General features: G+C 42.1%; 1 protein-coding gene across 1 annotated transcript in view; it reads right to left on the bottom strand.

Moving 5' to 3' along the window:
* The window catches only part of brinp2 (bone morphogenetic protein/retinoic acid inducible neural-specific 2), a gene marked incomplete at both ends in the record, with an annotated part of 144356 nt that overhangs the window by 6151 nt on the left and 111948 nt on the right, over positions 1-26257 (bottom strand). Inside the window, one exon of the mRNA XM_079216273.1 lies at positions 1407-1629. Coding sequence (XP_079072399.1) covers positions 1407-1629 — 223 coding nt within the window. The remainder of the gene's footprint in view (positions 1-1406; positions 1630-26257) is intronic.

The following is a 26257-nucleotide window of genomic DNA, read 5'->3' on the forward strand; positions in this document are numbered from 1 at the left end:
CTGTCCTCCCTCGTCTCACCTGCATTTTCAATTTCCCCGTCGCACGGCAGCAAAACTGCCACGGAACGACGGCTGAGTGAAGCGTGCAAGGGTGTTTTATTTTTTTTGTTCTGACGAGTCAACCGCGGCTGTAGAATTGACTCCAGCAAAGGGAGTCAGTCAGCCTGTCAAATTATTAGTCGATGGTGGTTTCAACAACAGCCTTTTTCTTTTTCTTTGTCAGTGCAGATGCAGTGGCAGCGTGGTGTGTTTCCAAACATCTGTACGCTGGTGCATTAACTCTCTGAGGTCTGAGATTGTCCATCATTTCTTAAATTCACCTTTTTAAAGACACTTGCATATGATACATACTCATGTGTTGTATATCAACATTTGCAGAACAATCTCAGCTCTCTATATAATTAGGCACCATTGTCCTAAGGCACAAGTGTAAAGAGATAATATGGCCCTAAAGCTGAAAAATGTAAGTTTGATTTTTGAAATTCTTCAAATCTCTTGTGAAAACATACCTTTACTCCTGTGGATGAACTGTTTTGGTGCTTGAATTTGGTTTACCAAAGGTCTTAGGTTCTGCACCTCAACAATTAACATCATCAATAATTAGGGGGACCAGATTGTAAAACCGCTGACAAAATGACTTTTGAGAGGTCCCTAGCTTCTGTTCCTGTAGCAGGCTGCAATATGAGGTATAAATAACACCCTGGCACATTGGTTTATTTACAGTGTCTAGACTGATATTTCTTTTATAAGATGTTGATGACAATCCCTTTTGCATGAAGTTGTTTCTAGGCCACTCCATCTGGGAGTGTCACGGGTCGTTGATACAGATTATTCATTCAGGTACGTGAAGGCTACAGCCATCTACACAGTGTTGTCATAATGCCCAACTGTTTGACACAGTAAGACTGTTGTACAATCTGTTGACAGCAGAAACAGCATATAGCTGAAGCCGCAATGACAGCAAACTACAAATACATGTTTTGGAAGGGAATCGGCTTAAAGGGAGCGATTGTGTACCCCACTGGCATGTTTCCCACCTTTCCCGTGTGTATCACTTTTGGGAGTTTTAGCCAAATTCAAAGCTGAGCTATTTCCAGATAGATGGCTCGGGGTTTTCCCAAGTGTGCCCCACTTGAGGTGGGCTGTTAGAGAGCCTACAGCTGTGATGAATCAGCACAAAGCAGCCACGTCTTCTTCAGTTTAGGGATCGGTTTGTCAGCAGGATTACGGAAAAACTACAAGACTCATTTTCATTTAAACTTGGTGTAAGCGTGGGCTGAGAAATTCGAATCATTTGGTGGATGCTCCCATTATATTTCAGTTATGGAAACGGCCTTGGCAGAGGTCTGCGGTCTCCTAATGCCTTTATAGTTGGGTTTGATCCCTGTAGTGTGCCAGTGGGTTACCTCTCTCTAGGCAGGCTGATGCGAGGATGCTTGGGGCAGCGTTTGCTCAGGGTGAACAGCTTCCTGACGACCTTCTGGGCTTTGCCCATGACCAGGGCGGCGCTAGACTCCAGCTGAGCGTAGCGCTTCTGGAGGGACAAGTCAGACGTCCAGAACTTGGCGATCGTGGAGACGTTCAGGAAGCGGTCGGTGGGCAAGCGCTTCAGCAGGGCTTTGAATTCATCTGCAGGGAGTTTAAGGGGGACAGAAAGGGAAGGTGGAGAAAGAGAAAATAGAACAAATTGGAATGAGCTCTTTAGATGTTGTTATTATTACCCATACACCATGCTCTGTTCTATCCCCAGTGCCATGCAGAGATAATGATTGAGGAACTGGAGGAGTTTCATCTGTCACTAGAATAAAAATACAAGAAGCTGTTGTGTTCTAACGATTTGCAATTACAGAGTAAACACCTGTGCTTTAGTCTGACCTCATCGTATTCATAGTAGCGTAATTTGTATGATGGTCATTTAGAAACACTAGCTGTCTGACGATTGTAGGGTACGGTGTCAGTTACAGATGGTCGTTTGTCTTTAAGAGACCAAACTAGTTATGGTAAAATCCATAATCACATGCTGAAGAGACCAATTACGATTTGTGGTAACAATGGGGTAGGTTGGTGGGGTTCCACCCTGACAAGCAAATCCCCCCTCCCTCAGAAGATAAATAAATAACAGTTCTGCAAAAGCACAGCAGGGTTTGAAGTACATGTTTTCAGTTTCAGTAAAATTTGTTTCATTTCACACAAACCTCTGCCACCAACCTCCAAAAACACATCAGTCAAACCCATTACAGCATCTGAATCAACTCTATTCACAATAGCACTGAGCATGGATATGAAATGTACTAACTTTCAACAAAATGCCGAGGTCAATCTGTTGAACAAACACAGAACACTAGATTTCAGGTCTCCACAAGTTAGATCCAGAAAAATAGTTGTATTACCTCATTCCCCAGAACATATTGCAGTGACTGCATTCTCATCTAGCATGTCAAGTTCATAGACTTGTAAAGGTCTATGAACCTTTACCAGGTACTGCATTTCTAACTCCATGTCCTTTAGTCTGTAAAGCAGGTTTTCTGTAGTGAATATGGAGAACGTCTCTAAACCCAGATGATCGATCTCCAGGAGTTTGAAGAAGAATGATTGGAATTGTGATAAATTATAATTTTATAATCCAATGGATAATGTGTGTGTCTGTGTGTGCTGAATCTCCAACATAAAAAAGACCATTTGAGTAAATTACACTGAGAATAAAACCGGTGCAGAAGACCCCCGTGCAGAGTTTGCCAAGAGCGTTCCGGTGTTCAGATCATTGGAGTTCCATTATGAACCAGAGGGCAGATATTATGCCAGTACAAAGCCGCAGGGAAACTCAACACCTATTATTTTCTTCCCTCCCCCCCCCAAAGCTAGTTAAGTAAGACCTTCTCGGATTGTTCTGGGTCTGCTGGAGAATCCCATTCCCATGCGCTGTTGTTGGCAGGGAGACAAGACAGCGAGGTAAATCTGCAGCCAAGCCTCCCCGAGCTGAGTCCAACTGATGAGACTCAAGCCTATTACAGTGTTTGGTGATCCCAGATGACACGGCAGTCCGTCGCTCTCCTTCCTTCTCTTCGTCTGTGTCAGTTTCTCTTCTGGACTACAGCGTTGTCTCGATGTCTCTTTCAGCTGCTTCCTGTCTGTCTGTCTCTCTTGTTACTCCCTCATATCTCTCTCTCTCTCTCTCTCTCTCTCTCTCTCTCTCTCTCTCTCTCTCTCTCTCCGGACCTGAGGCTAAATTAATACGGCAACATTAACTTTATCACTCTGTTTGGCTGCGTTCCTCAGAATGGTCTGCGTTTACTGTTTGTTTCATGTCACCTCTACTGATCTTCACAAAGCATTAAAAGCTACACTGAGCTGAGCGCGCAAAGTTCATTGTTTGAAGGAAAAAAGAAAAAAACAAACAAACTGAAAATAGTATTGTTCTGGAGCATCAAAAATATATTGAGCAACTTTCCGCGTGCATTTCACCTCCGAAACGCCTCCATTTTGGAGGTGAAATGCACGCGGAAAGTTACGGCCACAAAACATACTTGCTTTTTTTTAATCATTTACTAACACTTTACAAATTATCTTATTAATCCGCTTGGCTTCTGCCAATCGGCTTGTAGCTCCGTCACTGCGAGCTAAACACTCAACAAAGTCACGACTATTTGCTGTCCTGGCTCCTCAATGGTGGAATGAACTCCCCATTGACATCAGGACAGCAGAAAGTCTCTACATCTTTCGTCGCAAACTAAAAACATATATTTTTCGACTACATCTTGAATAAGGAGGGTAGCGCCGTAGTAGCACTTTCGTAGCACTTAAATGTCACTTACTGATAGCACTTTGTGGTTTAACTTTATTGAAGAAAATGCACTTTCTTGATTCTTGTTTTTCTGAGTTTGTACTCATGGTTGAATGCACTTATTGTAAGTCACTTTGGATGAAAGAGTCAGCTAAATGAAATGTAACGTAATCATCTATAAGTCCTTAATACTTCATTTAGAAATGGGGAATCCATCATTTATAAAGTATAAAAACCAAAGCTTATTCATCAAGAATGAAACATTTATAATTGTTTATGAATTGAATACTAATGAGTTACTAATGAGTGTTCATGTTGGAAGTGCTACCCAAGTTGTATATTAGTGTAGTTGTATTTTTGCATTGTAAAGCAAATTAGTGTTTGAATGGGAGACATGCAGCAGTCGTGAATAAATCAATACGCTTCATAATAAAATCTTAACATTAGAAATTGGCACATCGAACAGGTTGCAGATCGCTTTCGGGGTTGCCACAAACATCCAGAATGTGGCCTTTATTGTTCTTTCCTGTAAATGTGGAAATACAACTTGTTATCCACAGCTACTTTCTTCCAATACGGCTGCCGACATGGCAGGTAACCTCATCTGAAACCCCCTTATTAGTAATATAGTTATCTCATTCGGAATGCCCCATGTGATTTCTGTTTCCTCAGCTCAAAGTCATGCAGTGAGTCAATGTGACCACGAGCTGGTGAAATCAATGCCTCCGGACACCTCGACGCGCTCTCCTTCCCTCCGTCTTCATCCGTCTTTCTTTTTCCCCATCAGTGATTAACACAGACGGGCACATACACATTTGCCAACTACCTCCCCCCCTATTCCTTGTCCCTTTTAACACTCCCTATGCATTATTTCTCTCTCTCTCTCTCTCTCTCCTTACACACTCAAAGAAGTAATCATTAGTGCTGCCATCTCGCTGGAGGAATTTGTCTGTCTGTTTTTCTCCCTTTCCTGACATTTATGACTCTGTGTCCCAAATTTATGGACAATTTGGCTCACTCAAAATCTATCAGAGAAGGAGGCCATTTCCCCCAAACACACCATAATGGGTGACCGTGCCGCCCTGAAATCTCCATCTCCGTGCTGAGTTAGTGATTCATGACATCATCAAGTGCAGGTGACAGCTAAGTGACTGGCTGTGTTGAGGCCTGTTCATTTAACTCCTCACAAGGACGTGGGATATTACGAAGTCGGGATTTGAAGAGGCAGTGGAGAGAGAGAACCAAACTCAACTGCTGTTCGGTCGTAGTTAACCCAGCAGTGTGGCTGTAGGGATACTATCGGCAGCCAGTCTGTCCATCTCTTTGGGCCAAAAGGAAGTTTAACTATTGGACAACTACGGGAAAAAACTACTGGGAAAAATTTATGACAAACATTTATGTCCCACACCAGGCGGTGAAGTCAAACTGTTGGACACCTTATGGATGTATTGCCGTAAAAAGTTGGGACGGACGTTTATGTTTCACACTGGGTGTGAAGTCAAACTATTGGGTGTATTGCAATAAAAAGTTTGGGACAAACACTTATGTCCCACACCAGGCTGACACCAGAAGACAAAATGTATTTTGTTTTTGTTACTTTACTTACTTACTGACAAATGCCATGCTTAACAAACTACTTATTTCACATAAACAAAACCAGATGTTTTTTTTTTTGCCTAAACAGGCTTTGAGAGACTCATGTTGGCCATTCATAGAACACATGAGAAATGGAAAATAACTTTTCTTATGATATTATACGAACACATTATGATGGTTTATGACCAAACCTTGCACCCCTATCATTTCAGTGAATAGTTGCTTCTGGATTTATGAGTTCAGGTCAAGTCAAACACAGTCTTTAGAGGATTATTGGCTCATCTGAAAAGAAAAAGCTTACTTTATTAAGAAGCAACTGTAATTAAGAGCTTTTTGTGATGAATCACTCACAACTAAATGAAAAAAATAATTAGTTCCCTGGTTTTTACCTGATTCTTTTTGACACGATTCACAAATACAGATATTTGAAAATACAGACACTGGGAAGATTTACACATGTCAGTATGTTATTATGTATGTATGTAGGGCTGGGCACGTAACACAGCAATCCATTAACGCCGACAATGATTTTATCATGCGTTAACAGCATGTTGTTGTTTTTTAGCATTGGGAGGGGCTTAACACTACCACACACAGGTACTGTACATTTAATTGGACATTTTCATTTTAAATCTCTCGGCTATGAAATTATGTAAAAAATGTAATTCCATTTTTTAAGATTTTTTTAAACTTTACCTTAAATATGTAAAAGACCAGCAATTTATTAACTTTATATAAAAGCAATAAGTGCTTTTGATGTTTTCCAGTTCAGTTCAGTTTTTCTTACTCAGTAAGAAAAGTACAGTCTGTGTTGGGTTTAAAGAAGAAATTATCCTTTATTAATCCCCTTGGGGAAATTCTTCTCTGCATTTGACCCATCTCTGGATGGGGGGCAGTGGGCAGCCCTGTGGGGCGCCCAGGGAGCAGTTCGGGGTTTGGGGTCTTGCTCGGGGACACCTCGACATGTGAGCTATGGGGGGACTGGGGATCGAGCCGACTACCTTATGGTTGCGGGACGACCACTCATCCCCCTGAGCTACAGCCGCCCCAAAAACAAGTGCATGAAGTCTGGTTGAATGAGGTGGAGATGTGAAGGACAGCTGACAGGTATCAGTGAGAGAGGATCTGATCTGTTGAACTTCATCACTAGAATGTTTGTTCTTATGTAGGTAGATCCAAAGAGAACCAACATCTTCTAAGCAGGCCTCCTCATGTGAGGAACGTTCTCCTCTTTGAGAGAAGAGTAAAGATCCAGACGTGATCCTGACTTAAAATCTGCCATAGTGTATCAGACCGCAGGTCAGATCAGCGGCGGCTTTGCGCGATTAATGTTCAATCTGGAGGCGGAGACTACAGCGTGAGGCTAGATATTGGGAGGCAACACTGCCTGTCGGTGAGGCTGTGTAAGCGTGCGCGCACACATAAATAAATCGCCTTCAAAGTAAAAGCAGTGCCGTTTGTATTGCATTTATGGCGTGCATCTTATTTATTTATTTTTCATTTTTGATTGACCTAACGCGGGCCAGACTGGGAGAGCCCACACCTGGCCCGCGGGCCGTAAGATGCCCAGGTCTGCTCTAGACGCTCCGTCGTTAGGAGAATAAATACACAAGTTGTATGAAACAAAGCGCACTACACAAGTGACGGCATTACAACGTGCACCGACTGTTGCTCTCACTGAGACTACTGGACATCGATGTAACCCAGTGGCGGGCCGTGCATTTTGTACCTAGGCCTGCTGTCTGATATCGTATACATAAATACGCGCATGACGGGATGCTGTTCGGTGCACGCAAAACAATTACATTATAAAATAGCTATAACTTTTAATCATAAAAAGAAAAGAAAAAAATTATAAAATAACTATAACTTTGTGATTCTCTTTAGGCCAGCAGAGAAGGCTGAGCAGGCCCTGACAGCCCGCCACTGCTGTAGCCACAGTTATCTCGGAGTTACAGTTTGTAGCGTACCCCTCCAACAGCTGGTCTTGCACTTTGACTGATGGTTTTTAAATGTGTTTTATTTATTCCAAAACTAATGTAAGAACTTGTGCCTCTTCGGGGGAGTGCTAATACCGTTTCTTTCTCCATTCAAAATTGACCGTAAAGACCGTAGCTTTAGCCGTTAAACGGCGCACTATGCGACCGTTTCAACTCAGTTTTTCACCTTAAACATGCAACAAAAAACACAACATTGATTGATAAACCGTTTCTAAGTTACTTACAGAGTTCATTATATGGAAGATCTGTGGGTGCTGCTTTGACTGTCATCAAAACAGAAGACAGACATTTTGCAGAAACGTGCGTGGAACATTGTATTCATCAGTGGTGTATAAACCCAAAAGCCGTACTTGAGCAAAGTAAAGCACCTTCCTGGAAAATCACTCCAGTAAAAGTAAAAGTCACCTATTAAAATACTACTTGAGTAAAAGTCTTAAAGTATCTGATATTTTCTGTGCTTAAGTATCAAAAGTATTTTTCTGATATAAAATGTACTGAAAGTAAAAGTACAAGTACATGCTGTTAATAAAAAAGCAAAGGGTCAGAATTTTGAGAATTATGAAGTTTATTCTTTTAAGTGCTGTGGCCACCATGACCAAGGACAAGGGGATGTGTTGAAAATAACTGGGTTGGCTGTGATCCATCCATATATATATTATGTTCAACATAATATATTGTACCTAAGTATACTTTTGCATCTACTATGAATTTATCATCATAATTCTCCAAAAAGTAATATGACACTATGAAGGAGTTGTAACAGTGCAGTTATAAGTACTCATTCCGGGCCGCACAGAAAAAATTAATGAAAAAATTAAATTAAATTAAAGATATTTTATTGTGAAAAATGACCAGATACATCCGTCTGTGGTAACCTCAGACGGATGTAAATGTGTTACGTTACCCTAAAAATGAAACTTAAGGCTGTTTCAACTCTCCTGGTGTTCTGGATTAAAACCGAGGCAGGATATCCTGAGATCGCCAAAAAAGCTCTGAAAACCTGCCTCCATTTCCAACATCCTGTCTGTGCAGCGGGTTATAAGTTAAGCAGTAGACTGGACATAACGGTTTAGTTAGGAGTAGACTGGACATAAAGAACACACGTCAGGTGTCGTTGTCTCCCTTCTCCCTGAGGTCGGACCCGATCCGTGATAATATTGCCATCGTGGCGCACACTCTCCAGCGCCCTGTCACAGTGTCTCTGCAGAACAGTACGTTTGACAATGTCCTGGCACAATGCAGAACAGTTGTGGGTCTTCAAACACAGTTCAGCAAGTGCTGCTGAATTAGAACTGCAACAAATTGAACATGGACAAAAGAAGGAGTCGCTTGTCCCTCTAACAGGGACCCTTACTACTGAACATACTGTTTATGTTGTTCCCTAATAAAAGACAAAAGTTTCTTCTGGGACCAGGGGGGTATTCTTCGTACGTGGTTCAACAAAGTCGATCAAATGTCCTATTATCCGGCTTAAATTACCGAGATGATTGATGGTGGTATTATGGTATGGTGTACTAATAACACTGTCATATAATTATGAGTGCTTTCAACACATCCATAAGTTTCTTAAGCGCTAAATAAATGTTACGAACAGCACGGCATGCAGCGGGTGATAGTCTATGCATACAGTCTGAATACAGTGAGATGGTCAATCGGCTGCGCCTGTGGTGTTCAAGTTATGGCTCGAGAAGGTCCCGTAAATACATTATTCCTTGTCGGCAGAATCGATAGCGCTTGTACAGGAAGTCATGATGATGTGAGACCGGATCTTGGCGATCTGAATTTTGCGCATTATGCGATTAATCGCTGTTAATCACAGAAAAATCATGCGATTAATCAGTTAAATGTTTTCATCTTTGCCTAGCACTAATATATATATATACACACTCACACTAAAATTAACAGGGATTTGGTTAATTAAACATAAATAAAAATGTAATGGTTATCATTTTGTTCTGATATTATCTATAATATTTGTTTGCAAAAAAAGACAATTGAAATGATTGAAAATATTGTATTGTTATTGAAATGTTTTCTTTGAGTAAAAAAATGGTTGAACACATCATGACACCATTATAATTTACCTTTTCAAGTAGATCTTGAATGCATCATAACTTGTGTAAACCAGTGACCATATTTCAGGCATCTAAACACACGTTTCTGGGTTTTAGAGCCCAGCGTTGCAGCACTATAGGGACGCCAATTGAATGACAGATATTCCACCAAGTAAAGCTTGTGAACTTTAAATTCAAAACGTGCCGTTTCCTTCCTGTATCACTCCCAAGCTTCAAAACCATTTCATCCCCTGATCTTTCTGACAGTGTCGGTTAGGATCCCAGGGATGGATCCCTCAGTGGAGCTGATACGGAGCTGGCATTCTGTCTGATGTGAATGCTGAGCTTGCCTCGTCGTAATAACGTTCACCTTCCTTTGTGGGGATAATGTTAATCTTCAAGTGTACATATTTGGTTGCCAGCCTGATGTTTGTGCTTATTGAATCGTATTATATTTCTCTGTCATCCCTCTATTCAGTATACTTTGAAAAAACATATGTCTCTCTTTTAGTTATTTCTTCTATATATATCATTTTTTTGCATGTGTATAATTAAAATATTCGAAAACATTTACAAAAAAATCGTCTCTCACCCTTTGCATACACTCACTGTCAGCGTCACTGTCACAGATGGAATTAGAATTGATGGGTCGTACAAACTGCCTGTCATACGTTGCGGTGAACGCTGCTGCCAAGAACATCTCCTTTCTCTTAAGAAGACTATTTTTTCTCTCTCTCTCTGCGCGGTGCCCCTCTCTGACAGTGACATCTCAGATCCTCTCATTAAATCCCACATGATTCCTCGCAACAACAACTTCAATAATCGGCCTTCTTTCCCCGCTCCTTTAACTCAGTTGCAAACATGACAGACAATAAGGTTGCAGTTGGGATGTCTGCAGCCCCACCCCCCTCACTCCCTTATCCCCCCTTCTCCACCAATCCGCAGTGACGCCGGCTGGGGGAGACGGAGCGGAAAACAAGAGGGTCCATAGCTGTCGAGTAAGCCGCTATCTCCATCACTTCAAAGCGTCTGTGCCACATTAAACGCACCATCCATCATACGGCACTGACACCGCTCCTCATACAATAGTTAAAGCGGAGGATTTTGTTCCTGGCAGTCTCTCGACAGAGACACTGTATTAAAGAAACTAGACTTGGAGTATTTTTTTGAAGTCGGTCATTGCTCAATGGATTAATCGATCTCTCGGAACACTGGCTCAATACTTTAAAAACACTTTACTTACCGTGAATCCTGGAAGTACATTTGTACATTTTTATCATATATACATAGATATACATAGATTTTATAGTTTAATTGTTTTTCACAAATGCACTACATGTATTATTATTTTTTCTCCCTATTAGCTTATTTTCTCATTGCACACCTCCCCTGTTGCTCTGTTGCCTTGCCTTTAGCCTTGAGCCTACTGCATGGCGCGTCAAGGCCCCGGTTTAATGATCTGGTTAACAGTGCTCATCCAATCACATTTCACTTCTGTTTCTCCATGGACAATTGGACAATTGGAAAAATTTTCAAAGGATTTAAAAAATATCGAACTATGTGAGCGCAGAGCAGCGGCAAATATCACAATTTTCCATGAAAATGGAAGTTGTTTTAACTCTACCGCACATTATTTAATGTGCTCCATATTTCTCACATGTCATGACCTCCTGACCCTGAAGACATCAATATGATCATTTTGAATCTTATTCATAGCGCCACTTCGTTGCAACAAGAAGTTACATATTTTCTACTTTTATACCTTAATCCTCACAGATTAATCAGATCACTCTAAAAATGTGTCAGAGGAGACTTAAGCCCCGCATGGACCTATATAGGTCCTTTTTTTAAAGTTTTAAATTAAACTGTGTAAAACATTACAATAATCATGAATATATTGATGCTACACATCAAATTAAACAAGAGAACCTGGGCTACAATAATTAGTCAGCCCTTTCAACACAACTCAAACACCAACTAAAATAATTATTAAAATAAAATAGTTATAATTTTGTCACGAGTCAGCCCACTCTGCATGTTTCCGGAACTAGCAGTCCGTAGCTTGGTGCTATCAGAAAAAGACAAATAGCAAAAAGCAAGACAATTCCACACAGATTCCAAATCTATTCACCAAATCCCTCTGCTGCAAAGCATCACCGAGATACGAACCAAAGAACACAGCAACATAAATCGCTGAGTCAGCACATTTTGAAACTTTATTTTTTTGTTGTTGAAAAAATGCATTTCCCTCAGTAAATCCACACTGATACAAGTTTATTGAACACCATAAGTCATATGAAAGTGAAATATAAGGTTTGCTACATGAAAAAATTCAAATGTCACAGATGCGCGAAAATATGCGCAAATGTGCCGAAATGCAAATTTTGGAAACCTCGCCTGAATTCTCTCTGTACTTTACCCAATCTGACTTTGTTCTGCTTCACTTTTTCAAGTGAAAACAGTGCAGAGAGACTGTTCACATATTGTGCTATGATTTGGGAGAGCCTCAGGGCTTAATGAAGCATCATTTCAAGGAGATAATCATCCTGAAAGTGCTTTTTTCTATAGGCGGACCTGGAACTTCTATTTGTTCTGTGTTTCAATCTTTACTTACTCTTAGCCAGCAACATATATACTAATATTTACACATCTGACCAAAAGCTCACAAGGGTTGCCTTTATTATAGCACCAGAATTATTCGAATATCCCTTGTGGTTGCAGAGATACACCCTTTTTAGTTTGGGTATGCTATTTCGAGCTAAATCCTAAAAAAATGCCCTGGTGTTTAACGGGCTTTAAAGGTTAAGACATTGATAATGCATGGCAAGATTGTAAGGATTCGTTGAACGGCGGTGAGTCGGAGCATCGGCGAAGTTTGATCCTTCGCCATGAGTGAATAAACCGATGTAACTCGACTCCACATGATAAAATCCTTTCCAGATCCAAATGTTTGATGAGACTCCAGGCCTGAAGACATGTGCAGTCTAATGTTTAATCAGAATCATAGCGCCACCTAATAGTAACAGGAAGTAAAATGTTCTGTACTTTGGCTTGCTTTTCTTAGTAGATCAATCAGATCGACGTCAAATTACTTCTACACAGACATAAGACTTTCATGATGCCAGCCCCCAAAGCTTTTGATGTTTCATGTAATGCTGTTGCCGTGGCGATGCATCCTTCGCAGTCAACAACGAAGGTGGTTTTGAGGATCTAGCATGCTCGAAACGTAACTAAACTTGGCACACACATTTAAAGGCAAAGACGCAGTTACCCGATATGATTGTAATGCTTTAAAATGGCACTTCGGCTCGATAGCGCCCCCCTACAAATATTAATTTAAGCAGCCCCAGCGCTACGGTTGAAAAAACTTTTTTTTTTACAACCCATGAGTTGTGAAAGCCCACAGTTTTTGCCCCCCTATGACCAATTGACCTGAAATTTGGTACACATGTCCAGTTGTGTCTGCTTTACAAAAAAGTAAATCATGGCATTAAGCTCCGCCTACTTTGATTTTCTGCCGTTTAGAATTTTGTGAAAAACACATTATTGTCAAAGAAAATTCGACAAAGCAGCCCTCGCTGACTGAAATGGGTCGGCCATTTTCAGTTTTGTGTGATTTCTTCGTAATTTCTTTCTATTTCTAGTATATATTAATATTTATATATATATATATATATATATATATATATATATATATATATATATACATATTTACAAATATATAAATATATATATATATACCAAAATAAATATATATAAATTAAAGCTGCTCGCAGCTGTGTGCGGGCTCTCACTCCAGCACGTCAGGGGGCGCCGAAGGGTTGCCGGCTTGTCGGGCCGAGAACGTCCGCCCACCAGGCAGACGTTCCCGCCGGCGCCCCCGACGTGCTGGAGCGAGAGCCCGCTCACAACTTTAATTACATTTGCTCCTCAAAAAACTAAGCTTTCTGTTTTCGGATTAGCCCGTAATCCCCGAAAGACTTGTAGTTTTTCCAGACACATCGTCCATAATTAGTGGAACATCCTTCAAGAGGACGAGGGCACTGTCTGGGCTCATCTCATAAATTCATCAGCAACTATACACCAAACCTATTTCTTATTAATGGAATAGTATTAAAGTTGCGTCTATCCCTGCAGAGGCGGAGGTTTTGGGAGACTTATCAAACATGAGCCGCGTTTCATCATGTGCATTAGAAAGAAGAACATATATATCCACACGATAAGAGTATCGGGACTTCTGTAGTAATGTTCTTTTATTATTATTAAAAGGTATTATAATTATTTTTCCCTATTAGCTTATTTTCTCATTGCACAGCTCCTGTCTTGTTCCTCAGCTTCTGGCTGGCGCGCGGGCACAGCTTGGCAGCTGGTTAAGCAGAATTCTTATACAATCAGATTTCACCTCTGTTTCTCTCTATGGTAGAAAAGTTAAACTACATGGTGACGGCCAGCTAGGTTCTGTACATGTGATTCCTCACAGAGACAAGGATCCTCAGCAGAGGCACCCTGAATCTGCACACTCAGGTACAGTAGGTGGCGTTACGCACCAGCTGTTAAACAGCTGAGACACTGAAGGCGCATGTAGAAAATCCACGGCCCGCCACTGCGTTAAACCTACATTTAGTCTTGAATTATGTTTGGAATCCCAGCAGCACAAACTTCAGAGCCTCGACATCAGCGTTGCCTCTGAATATGACCTGACTGACTCTTTTTCAGTCGTAGATCAAGTCCGACAGTATTGTCTTGGATGAGGGCAATCTCTTTCAAAGGGCATATGTGTGTCGGCCTTGTCAATGTGTGACTTTGGCATCTTCGAGTGGCTGTATTAAAAACACACTTTTCAGCAAACAGCAGTGTACACACCTCCTGCTAATGGAGTGTTTAATTTTTCCACAAGCAAAATGCTTGTTTGCTATAATCACATAAAAGCAGTTTGGCACCCCAAACACTACCAAAGTAACACCACCTCTATATAATAATATATATATAATATCTATATAATATAATATCACGCACGCTAAATCCAAACGTGTGTGACAGATTCATAAGTCCTAAACACGCCAACCGCGGCGTTTCATTCTGAAAGCCATCATCATTTGGCCGACGTGACACAACGCGTCAGTGGGAAGCAATGTGCCGTTATTGGCCTCTGGTGGGTGATTGTGGCATAGGGGAGGGAAATAAATGCTCCAGTGTGGTACCTCCAGCCTCCACCAAGTCATAAAGAAGATCAATCTCAACTAGGAGCTCCGTTTCTCCCCCTTCTCGTTCAAGGTTGGTGTGGGGGCATAAAAAGCCCCGTCGCTGATGTTGAAAGCAGAGAGAAATGTAAAAATAGTTTAAGAGAGGCGGCGTGAAAGACAGAGCGAGGATCACATCAGCCAGCATGGCATCCTCGCGGGCGGTAGAAATCCACAAACGGGCTGGTTGTAGGGCTCCTCTTGGTTGACGAATAACTATTTGTATGTGCACATTAGGGAAAATGACACTTTCATCACGCCAGTATGCCGCTCAAACTGAATCACACACACACACACACACACACACACACACAAAATTATTCTGCAGTACTAAGAGGTGTTGTTATTCCGGTCCCTGTGAAATGTTGCTAAGTTAAAACTGCTAACAGACTGAACGCGAAGCTCAGCAGAAGCATCCGGAGCCCGACAGCCTGTTTATACAGTGCGTAAAATGTCTACACTGACTGCAAGGCTTATTTCACAATCCCAACCGATTATGTAAATCTGCCTGGTGCCTTAGATAATTATTGTCAATGTCAGCGAGTGTGTGCATCTGGGTGGGTTTGCTTGTGACTTTATGAGCATGTGTGTGTGCCGGGGTTGAGAGGGGTTCAAAATTCACGTTAATTCCAAGTTTAACAGGAAGACGTTACAAAATGTGCCACCCTCAGGGATCCAGCGGAAGTATTTCTGATTTAATAACTGTACTTCTTACCAATAACGTATGTGAGCACAGACCAATCAGCAGATAGGGGCGGGGCTTGGTTGCGTGTGAGAAGACTGTTTGTTCTTCACTGAACTCGGCTGCTGAACAGGTTAGTATAAATGCTACAATAGCATGAGTTATATCAGAACTGGATATTCTTCATTGAAAGAAGAAGGACGCTTTTAATTAGTGGAAAATAATATTCCTCTCCCAACTGGCTTTGTTAATTAAGCGTTCAATTGATAGATGGTTCTTCCAATCACCTGTCAAGTATTCTTTTGAAAGTGACTGCCCTTTTCAAGACTTTCTCCTGTGGCGGCTTCTCAAATGATTCTTTTTTTACCCACAATCTGACAAGTCAGGTTAATTGAAAACGTGACTATAAAAAAGTGTTCTGGTTACCTGGATCATAAGATACTAAACATCAAACAAGAGTAAGTAGAGAAAGTAAGCAAATATAAGGGAACATAATGACAAATAAGTAAAGATGGAGTGGTCCGTCAGTCGGCCGGCAGGTACTGTATTTACTAAGGAACCACACGCACACACACAAGTACTTGTGTTTGGGACTTTACTTTTTCAATATTCTAAAAGGTGTGCTAATTGCAGAAATGTGTGCAAATACTTTTTGGTAATAATTATACTTCTGGCTTAGTGCAATAGGACATTTTACCTTCCAGTTAGCGAGTCCAACTCAGCAGTCTCACTGATATATTTAGTCTATTCCATAAAATGTTGAGAGAAAACTCCACAGGCACAGGAAACTGGTTTAAGAATGAATACAGTCAGAGCCGAGTCGTATGGAGTCCTGAAATCAGGCTTGCATGAGAGCTATGATGAGATGAGTGAGAGAATGATTCTGGGTACAGTTTTCTTCTGACCACCATCAATACCAAGCTCAAAAACCTGACTTGCATCTTTTAATGAGGCCCAAACGTACACCGTTAACCAGGTACCCTGCAGAAATAAAACAAAAGCAAGTTTAAAAGGCACAAAGGAGGAAGATTTTCCTAAAAAAAACACACACACAATGTATAGCCTCATACTAAAATAATCCCTGTCAATCATCATTTACGACCGACTAGAAGCGTGCCAATGCCAATGTAGAGCCGGGGAAGAGCCTCAACTGACGAATCCTACTCATTCCGCCATTAAAATCAATCAATTGAACTGAAACTGGTACAGAAATTAAATAAAGAATTCATAATATTTTTACAAGTGCCAAGTGTTAACAGATGATCTTACCCGTCAAAGATGTTCTCACCAATTATCTCAACAAAAGAAATTATCTATATTCATACGAGTCCTCTTCTTTCAACCAATCCCCCCTTCACACAGTGAGCCTCCGGACCTCCAGAGCCTCCTTCAACTTCCAGCCTTGCATGAGTAAAAAATCAGTACTCTTCTTTCTCACAGCGGCACTGTATTATCCTCCGGGTCAAATTTGGCTGATCTCAGCTGAAACAAACACCTCAGGAGGCCACCGCACCTTTAGCATAGCTGTTTGAAGATGAACTACCTTCCTGACTCCCGCCGAGAGATCAGGAATGGATAATGGATTTAGGTGGATGGAGGGGAGGGAGGTCAGTCGTTGATATCCAGCAAGCTATTTTCAAGCTGCTTCCGCCTGAGGGGGAGCTATTTAATTTACCTGTGGAGAGGGCTTTCAGAGCACATGTGCTCTTTACAGCAATGTCCCTCTTCACAATTGCACGGTTGCGAGCAGAAACGGCAGCCAGAGGTCGCTCAAGGACATTCTGACAGCAGTTGCTAAAAGAATGGGAGAACGTCGTTGGTTCACTTCCACTGTCATCCCTCGTGATGGAGGTGTTGTCTGTGTCTGTCAGAGTGTAAGGTGTTGCTGTCGGGGGGGGGGGTAAATCGAAGGCTATTCGGATGAAGGATTTGGGAAATCACTTTCAGCCAATATTGAGTTCAGTGATATGAAATGTTACCAGTTCCAATGTGTTTTTTACATTCAAGTGTTCAGCTACTTAAATGCCACCTGTTACGGACGGTGTCCGGTCTGGTATGCGCACATGTGTTGTGCTTGTTTTGTGTTGCTTTGTTGTTGTTTTGTCTCCCCCTCCTGTTGTCTTTCTCACACTTCACAGATGTACACACCTGTTTCCAGTCATCCAATCAACCCACCTGTTCCAGTTCTCCAATCAACCAGTCCCCCTGTTAATAGTCCTCCGTTTTGTCACGTCTCTCTCTGCCCCCTGCATGCTGCACTCGGGTCTCTGAGGTTTTGTTAGTGCTTGCTTGTTTGGTTACTTGTTTATGTTTTGTCTTTAGCTACCCCACCTTTTGTGTAAACTACTTCTTGTTAGCATCCTACTTTGGTTTTGTCATCTTGCACTCACGTAGGTTTACTTGTTGTTAATACCCTAGGTTAGAGTGAGCACCACCCCCTGTACTTTTTGGGTGCGAAGCACCTGTCCATGGGAGGGGATGGGGTTTTGTTAAGTTCTTTTCTTTGGTGCCACTGAAAGTCCTTGTTGTTCCCTGTGTTGCCATTTTTTTTTAAATAAACATGTGACTGTACCCGCTCTGGTCCGGATCTGTTTTTTATGTTGCGTCCCACGCCGAGCCACCACGGGGCGTAACACCACCGCTTCAGACGACGCTGGTATTTTTAAAAGAGACATCTTTTATGTGTGTGAGGCTGACATCTTTGATTCAAACTGTATAAGTACCTTCAAAACACAATCAGTCTGTTTCTCCAGCAAGAACTGAGAGTCATTTAAATGTCATTGTTTTTATCGCAAGTCGGCCACAAGAATGCAGACGAAACATGGTGCTACGTTATTTTTACAAATGTTGAAACAGAAAATGAAAAGTATGGATGTACTGGGCTGTGTGCTATTTAAAAAAAATTAAACACATACATATTTCCAGCAATGGAAGCAAGAGTCTGCATCTATCTTTTTCAGTAAATTTCAGAAACTGACAATTCTTGCCTAGTGGTGTCCAGAACATGTTTCCCTTACTCATTTTTTCACAAAACTGTCACTTTTAGCTTGGACAGCAATTATCCCCCACAGACGTTAGCAAAAGCTGCATTATACTTTATTGCTCTCGTTTAGAAAACGTGTACCTGTTCATTTGATAATAAAGTGTTTTATATTTACAGGAACTCGTTTATAAACCGAGCCGCTTATAAACGTCGGCGTTAAAAAAATAAAATAAAAACACTAAAGCAGATTGGGAGTTTTATTTCTCTCCATCGGCATAAAAAGATGCCGATACGAAACCATGGTTATGGAAACTTACTGTATTAACCAGAGAGAAAAGCTTGTCCTGGAGCTCGCCATTTGGGCTGGATTTATAGTCTATGTTTGTGGTCAGTTGTACAAACTATATGGTTTGAAGCCTGAGGCCTGAATTCCTGTTACACGGTGACTTGGCTTCGCTCCATCAAGGTGCCTGGAAAAACTAAATTCAAGTCACCGCAAAAAAAAGAAGTCACATCTTTGTAAATGAGACAATGTGGCTATTTTAACCCTGTGTTTCACTTTTTTTTTTTAACTGCGACCAAATACAGTTTACTTGTATGGGAATGTTACTTTGTAGGAGACTGGATTGACACTTATTACCAAAAAACAAAGGAGCCAAATGACTGTCTGGCCAGCACTGGCTGGGTATCGCGATAAAACAAACGATCAACCCCATAAATCACAACCTACGTGCTGTTAACCGCGGAGGTGTATTCATTCATCACTCCTCTGACTCTCTTTACCCATCTGAGCTTGTTCCTTCAATTTTATAACTACACAGAGACGGACTGCTCTGTTGTTCCATTACTCAATTCATCATCTATTTTACTTCCTGTCTTATTGTTATTTGCTTGTTTATGTTTGCTCTTTAACGCTTTATTCTTATTTAATCTGCCTCCCCTGAGCCAACATATGCAGTATTCAACCAGGCGTGCAACCATAGTCATCAATTAACATTTTTCTTACGGCACACGCATTGTGCATCAGTGAATTACAATAATTTTTGCTGCTCTGCTCGCCCAAAGGAATCTGAAAATTGCTGCTTTACTTTCTTTACAGCCGTAATGAGAATTTTCACTGTAGGTCTGTTGGGTTCTGCTCGTCAGCATGTGAGCAAACCCTGCAGCAGCCTCCCCATTATTAATAAAGGATAAATGGAGGACAGGTGCACGATGGCGAACCCCTACTTAACCGTTGTAAGGCATTCCTTAACATGCAGACCTCAGACATTAAGGGGGAGCCATTCAGGGGTCTGATGGCTGTGCCTAATAAGGGGGCATTAACCTTCAATGCTCCCAAGGTCTCGGATAGAAAGGTAACCCAGATGGGCCGGTGCCGCGTTTGCCTGCAGACAGATGGGTTTTAACGGTGCACCCACTCAAGCTGCAAATGATCCTGACTTAGAGCCGCACTCTGTTTATGTTTTTTTTACACCTTTTACATTATCGCTGAGGTTCCTTTATGTGTGAAGGTTATGAAGCCAAATGGATAAGTAGGCGATCCGTGTTGTCAGTGATTTACGGGAACAGCGCCACCAAAAATGATTTGCAATCGGAGCCACTTTACATGCTAATATTTGGATTTTACAAACTGCACTTTCAATATTTATATTAAGACCTGCCATATGTTCAGTGAAAGCAACTGAAAACCCAATCGTCAAATTCATCCCCTGCAACAAACAAGAAGACTTCACGGAGTGCTTATCTCCCTTCTTTCTAATTTATATTTAATTCAACAATGTGACGGGGCTGTAGTGATTGCAATGTCAAGTAGTTTGCATCTCCAAGGTTCATTTGCAGAATATATTGTGCCGACATTTATGGTCCCCAAAATATGTATCCCCTTACTACATGTTTACAGGCTAAATTGTTAAAAATAAGACACTATTTGTCTCATACCGTTTGTCTAAACATGCCTGTATGCACCCTCTGTATGAAACGCTATGATATAGTGCCTCCCTCTTTAAGACCCCCTCCCGAAAAAGCACAGTCCGCCCTGATTGGCTTGCAAGAAGAATATGGCGCACCTTTGCAAAGAAAGGTGTCAAGCCGTGGGTGGAGATACTCGGATGGGGTGGACATAGGAAAGGGAGCCAAATCGGCTTGTTGAATTACATGTTTTTTGATACAAAGTAGCCCAAAAAAAGTTTGTAGGTTGGTAGGCCTGCTAGATACCCATATGTGCACAAGTGCTAAGAAAAATAGTTGTTAATGAGGGAAAGCTTAAGATAAGAGGACACCTAAATAACAATCCATCCATCCATTATCAGCCGCATATCCGGGGTCGGGTCGCGGTGGCAGCAGGTTCAGCAGGCCAACCCAGGCTTCCCTCTCACCCGCAACACTTTCCAGCTCATTCTGGGGCATCCCGAGGCGTTCCAAGGCCAGCCGGGAGATATAATTCCTCCAGCGTGTCCTCGGTCTTCCCCTGATTCTCCTACCAGTTGGACGTGCCTGGAAAACCTCTAATGGGAGGCGTCCAGGAGGCATCCTGATGCCCGAACCACCTCAGCTGACTCCTTTCGACACGAAGGAGCAGCGACTCGACTCCAAGCTCCCCCCTGATGTCCGAGCTCCTTACCCTATCTCTAAGGCTAAGCCCGGCCACCCTACGGAGGAAGCTCATTTCGGCCACTTGTATCCGAGATCTCGTTCTTTCGGTCACGACCCAGAGTTCGTGACCAAAGGTGAGGGTTGGAACGTAGACCGACCAGTAAATGGAGAGCTTCGCCTTCCGGCTCAGCTCCCTCTTTACCAAGACAGACCGGTACAGCGCCTGTTTTACTGCTGCAGCTGCACCGATCCGCCTGTCGATCTCCCGCTCCACCTTACCCTCACTCGTGAACAAGACCCCGAGATACTTGAACTCCTTCGCTTGGGGTAGGCAGTTTGTCCCCACCTGGAGGGAGCAAACCACCGGTTTCCGGCAGAGCACTATGGCCTCAGATTTGGAGGCGCTAACTCTCATCCCTGCCGCTTCACACTCGGCTGCAAAACGCCCCAGTGAATGCTGGAGGTCACGGTCCGAGGAGGCAAACAGGACCACATCATCCGCGAACAGCAGAGAGGCGATCCCGAGACTCCCAAACCGGATCCTCTCCGCCCCCTGGCTGCGCCTAGATATCCTGTCCGTGAAGGTCACGAACAGGACCGGTGATAAAAGGCAGCCCTGGCGGAGGCCAACACCCACCGGGAACGTGTCTGACTTATTACTGAGGATACGAACACAGCTCCTACTGCACTACTAAATAACAATGAATATTGAAAAAACAATGTGACAATATCACTGCAGGCATGGCATTGTCATTTTGACCTAATTATGTTCCTCGGGTTTGAAAGCCAGAGGTTAGCTGCAGTTATTGTAATGCACCCCATGGGGAACATGAACGTGTGCACCAGTTTGCATGGCATCCCACCAATAGTTATGGAGACATTTCACATGTTGAGACATTGGAAATATCAAACCCTTCACAGGGGTGCCAGATGAATAGTAAGAACCTGAAAATGAGCATAATATGTCCCCTTTAACAGGAATAAATACAGGTCTTGTATGCTGTGCAAATTGTAAAGCCCTTTGGACTGTATAAATAAATAGACACATTAATTCAAGCCTTTGGGAGTAAGTAAGCAGGGAAACATTGCAACTAAATTAACTAAAAATGTTACATCATGTTTCAATTGTCGCCGTTTTCTTATCGACATCAAGGTCTATCCGCAGTGTTTCCTCCCCCCACTTCTTATGTTTGGAGTGTTCTCTGAAGCACCCTCTTCCTGAAATGACTCAACACGCCGAATAATACGACTTTCTCCTCTTTCCGCCTGAAGGAGAGACATTTTGTTTTTCAATTCTTGAGAGCTTTCACCTTGTGATTCCTACAAGCTGTGCTTTTTGAAAATTACTATACACTGTAACAAGATTTATATTTAATTTACAGCAAGTTGCTGGCAGCAATTAGCAAGTAAGTAGCTGCATTCTATTTTACAGTATGCTTACTGTAAAATTAATCACAGTACCTATGGAATACTGTAGTCATTTTTACAGTAATAATCCAGTACCGTCATTGTTATTACAGTAGTATATACTAATAATGTACTTGTCATCACAGTAACCTTGTACAGTTTACAGCAAATCCTAGACTACTGTAACATGCATCACTATTCATTTTAATACTGTAAATGAATACTGTAAAATAATTACATACTGGAGGTCACGGTCCGAGGAGGCAAACAGGACCACATCATCCGCGAACAGCAGAGAGGCGATCCCGAGACTCCCGAACCGGATCCTCTCCGCCCCCTGGCTGCGCCTAGATATCCTGTCCATGAAGGTCACGAACAGGACCGGTGAGAAAGGGCAGCCCTGGCGGAGGCCAACTCCCATTAGAGGTTTTCCAGGCACGTCCAACTGGCAGGAGACCCCGGGGAAGACCAAGGAAACGCTGGAGGGATTATATCTCCCGGCTGGCCTTGGAACGCCTCGGGATCCCCCAGAATGAGCTGGAAAGTGTTACGGGTGAGAGGGAAGCCTGGGTCTGCCTGCTGAACCTGCTGCCACCGCGACCCGACCCCGGATAAGCGGCTGATAATGGATGGATGGATGGAATTACATACTGTAAAATGAAGACACCGTTTTTTTCAACAAGTCATTTATTTTAATATTTCAACATTTTAAATAAAACATTGACATTTTGTTTTTAGTTTGTAAAAAAAAATGTTTTGTAAACAACAACATTTTTTATGTTATTCTTGAACATACAACATTTTAAATGTTCCTCTTTCTTCAAGTTACTATGACAATTTAAACATGTTTTAAAGTAATTTGACAGTAAGCAGTCAAATTCAAGGACTGGAAGCAATAAAATATTCAGGTCAAGGGGGAAATGTATAAAAACAATTTGAACTGAAACAAGTAATTGTAGTACAATAAAAAGTCCATGACTGACTTTACTGTATTGAACTGAATCCTCTCCCTGGACGGTCGTCTTTTCGCTGAACTGGAGTCTCTTCATGAACTGGAGTCTCTTCCTGGGCATGAGTCCTCTTCCCTGCAGTGGAAGGACAGAGAGACATTGGTTACCGATTCCCATTAGAAATACCACAATATGTTTCTACTACTGACGATGTCAGCCTATGTGGTGTTTTGTCTGGTACTGGGATCTTACCAACATGAAGAGCCTTGAGGCTCAGTAGAGACACCTGGCTCAACATCAGCCTGGTGAAGGTTTCCTGCAACACAAAATAAACAGACAATAGTACTGTATTTATTAGAAGAGACATGAAAGAATATATATTATTAAGAATATTTATTTATCAAATACAGGTGTACTTAGGGGGAAAGTGAGAAGATAAGCATTGTTTAGTCTGGAAGGTGTGGTTCACATGGGCACATGAAGCAGGACAGAGATGGTTCCCATAACAAACACCTGCTTTTATGGTTTGAAGTTTGAAATGTGTGCAACTTTCTATATGGGGCTGCGAACAAGTGTGTGTGTGTGTGTGTGTGTGTGTGTGTGTGTGTGTGTGTGTGTGTGAGTGTGTGTGAGAGGGGGGGATATGATCAGCAATTGTATATGTTTAAATGTCTAGTGTGGAGGATATCATAAGGTCTTGAGGCAATCAGATGTAAAACACAATATGTATCAGGGCTCTCAAGTGTCACGCATTGAGCGTGACTGTCACGCATTTCGGTCTTCAGTCACTCTAGGCTATTTAATGTGCCGCAGCGCACAAACATGACCTGGTTGCGCTGCCCTCACCATGGAGGAATCAAGCACGTCTCCCCCGAATCCCCTGGAGTTCTGCCGCGACACAAATAGCCAATCAGAAAAACGTATGTTGTATCTGGGTGAAATGTAATCCAGCAACCAATGAAAACAACGCTAATAATAATATGGGGGGGAGGGGAGCTGGTCTGTGGGCATACGGCATGTGCGGGGGCGCGGCGGGGAGGGGAGGAGGAGGAGGAGGAGGAGGAGGATATGTCACTCTCACATGTCTTAAAAACTTGAGAACCCTGTGTATAATTGATTAAAGTTGCATATCGGTCGGATTAGACACGAACACGACAGGAGGGTTAAGCTATCAGCAACGTATCAACGTTATACCAGCTGGTGCAGTCTGCCCTGTAGAGTTAGCTCAGAAAACACACGCCATGTCGTGCTGTGTAAAAGTCTTACCTGACCTGTTGTGTAGTTCTGGTTCACCTTCAGTGGTGCTCGGTAACGTTACCCACGTCACGTGCCGCACGGTAGCTAGCAAGAGAGAAAAGAGTCAAAACTTCTCCATGGAGCTACGAGCTAGCCTTAGCTAACGCCACACACATACACACACACGACGACGGGGTCACACATAAACGATTCTAATTTATTTACACGTTACACTAAACGCATGCCATGTATCAACTAAGCCAAATGATTTATATCACAATATCAGAGCTGCCAACTTTTAAAAAAACCTTGGAGTGAGATTTTGTCGGGGGTGACCAAAATGTTGCCGCGCACGCAGCCACACACGTTGGTGGCTCAAATATCAGGAAATTGGAATTAATTTGGCGTTGTCCCCATGTTGTACCCTGCATCTTGGTGGTTTGTGGGGGTTTGAGGTCTGGAAGTTCGGTCTGGCACTGCTCCGCTGGGGAGAAATGATCCAAAATCGAAAATTGTTCGGACTAATCAAATTGTCAGGGCGGGCTTTATACGATGATGGACAGATGACAGTAATGTAACGTCACCACTTGGGAACCACATGTCATTAACATACCTTAGTCCAGGGGTGGGCAATTCATTTTCCCAAGGGGCCACATGAGAAATTTGGACTGTTGTGGAGGGCCGAACCAATAGTCTGAACTTAATTCAATTAACTCAATATGAATGTTATTACTTTATTAAAAAACTGTAAATTATATTGTTTTGAGCTGCTACTGGTAAGAATACATGTTACAATAAGGCTATGAAAATAAGTTTAAAAAAATGTAAACCGTACCTTAAATATGTATGTTAAAGACCAGCAATTTATTAACTTTAAACAAAAGCAATAAGTGCTTTTGATGTTTACCAGTTCAGTTGTTCTTACTCGGTGAGAAAAGTCCAGTCTGTGTTGGCTTGAACTAGAGCATGACGTCTGGTTGAATTGCCGCAAATTTGCCGTTTGTATTGCATTCATGGCGTGCACCTTATTTATTTATTTATTTATTTATTTTTAATTTTTGATTGACCTCACGCGGGCCAGACTGGGAGAGCCGCGGGCCGTAAGATGCCCAGGTCTGCCTTAGTCTCTGCTCCTCCTGAGTTTCTCCCGCGGTTGTGTCTGTTTGAAAATCTTCTTCTGTTGCTAACTTCGGGACTCTTTGGGGTAAATAGGATGTCTATGCAGCGAATAGGTTTACAGATGCGCTCCTTAGCGCCATCTATCGTTGGGGAGTTTGAAAAGGAACGAACGCACCTCGGCCCAAAATTAGAATTTTTTTTTTGTCATGAGAAATTGGTTGTGTGGCGTGAGTGCGTGTGAAAACATGCAAAAGCGTGTGTTACACGGCGAAACCGTGAGAGTTGGTAGCTCTGCAATATAAAGTGCAAATACTATATATGGGTAATATTAGTAACACTAACGTTAGCATACTAGTGCAGGAAAGTGTCTCTACTTCCCTCTTAACCTTTTAAGCCCCGTTAAGCACCAAGGCATTTTTTAGGATTTAGCTCGAAATAGCATACCCAAACTAAAAAGAGTGTATCTCTGCAACCACAAGGGCTATTTGAATAATGTTGGTGTTATAATAAAGGCAACCCTTGTGAGCTTTTGGTCAGATGTGTAAATATTAGTATATATGTTGCTGGCTAAGAGTAAATAAAGATTGAAACACAGAACAAATAGAAGTTCCAGGTCC

Source organism: Taurulus bubalis (assembly GCF_910589615.1).
Source record: "Taurulus bubalis genome assembly, chromosome: 1".
Lineage (NCBI taxonomy): Eukaryota > Metazoa > Chordata > Actinopteri > Perciformes > Cottidae > Taurulus > Taurulus bubalis.